This window comes from Pundamilia nyererei, unplaced genomic scaffold (assembly GCF_000239375.1).
Source record: "Pundamilia nyererei isolate P.nyererei 1_Seehausen unplaced genomic scaffold, PunNye1.0 scaffold00017, whole genome shotgun sequence".
In the NCBI taxonomy this organism is placed as follows: domain Eukaryota; kingdom Metazoa; phylum Chordata; class Actinopteri; order Cichliformes; family Cichlidae; genus Pundamilia; species Pundamilia nyererei.
In genome coordinates this window covers 254,814-255,792 of record NW_005187418.1, presented here as the reverse complement: position 1 = coordinate 255,792, position 979 = coordinate 254,814, and the positions used below count along the sequence as shown (strand labels likewise).

The 979-nt window shown below is 36.3% G+C and overlaps 1 protein-coding gene across 2 annotated transcripts in view; it reads right to left on the bottom strand.

Annotated features, from left to right (window-relative positions):
* Positions 1-548, bottom strand: part of LOC102201094 (zinc finger protein 501-like) — a 3,433-nt gene extending 2,885 nt beyond the window's left edge. For both annotated transcript variants that reach the window (XM_005725686.1, XM_005725687.1), the window contains exon 1: positions 299-548. In XM_005725686.1, the coding sequence (XP_005725743.1) occupies positions 299-410 (112 nt within the window). In that variant the 5' untranslated portion in view covers positions 411-548. The remainder of the gene's footprint in view (positions 1-298) is intronic.
* Positions 549-979: the final 431 nt, after the last annotated feature.

Sequence of the window (979 nt, the reverse complement as noted above, 5' to 3'; positions counted from 1 at the left end):
AAAAATATTGGACATTAAAACACCTTGAATCAAATTTCGCCCATTTACTTACGCTGAACTACAATATTAACGCTGTTGTTGTGTGCCCCGTCTAAAACGCCCGGGTACTACACAGGACCACCGATGGGTTCCGCCGTTTTTAAGCCGTTTTAACATCGATTTGTGGCAGATTTACATCATTTAAAAAGGCCGGTTTGTAGGTGAAAAGTTTATTTCGCCCACCAGTACAACGAGCTAGCAGCTAGGAAGCCGTTTCCTTCCGGAGAAACATCTCACGTTAAATCTGTGATTTTCTCACCGGTAGTTTGGTTGAGATCAGCATCCTGCAGCTGATGCGGTTTGATCTGCGGCTTTCGTTCATAAGGCTGACTCTCGATGCCGTTGCGTTGACGATAATCCGCTTCATTCATTGTTCTCGTCTTTAAAATCAACTGTAAGCTCGTTTGAATTGAACCAGGCGACTCGGTCAGAAGATCGATGGCCGTGTATTCACACTTCTATACGACCTCATCAATAGTTGGACAGGGCTCCCATTTTTCAGTGTTGTTGTGAAATGGATTTATTGGGGTGTTTTGGGCAGGCATTTGCGGAGGCACCTTTTTTTTAATAGGAAAAAAACGTAACAGACACTTTTAAAATGTATTTTTAAACATTTAATTATTTTTCATGCAGAAATTATAGACAAGAACATATGAATGATAATAAAATATAAGAAACAGTGTATATAATAATAATAATCATACTCATAATAACAACAACAATAATAATAATTATTAATATTATTATTATATGGCTTATAATGCAGAAAACAGGACAGAAAGGGGCCAATTAGTTTTAAAAATGAAACTTTAAGTCTTTATAAATAGGTGCTCTGTTGATATTTCTTTAATTTCTTAAAAATTGAACTAATCGTGATGATGGCGTTAATGTTGAAGGAAAAACTCCCTTTTGACATTTAAATGGAGCAAGAAAATTTCTA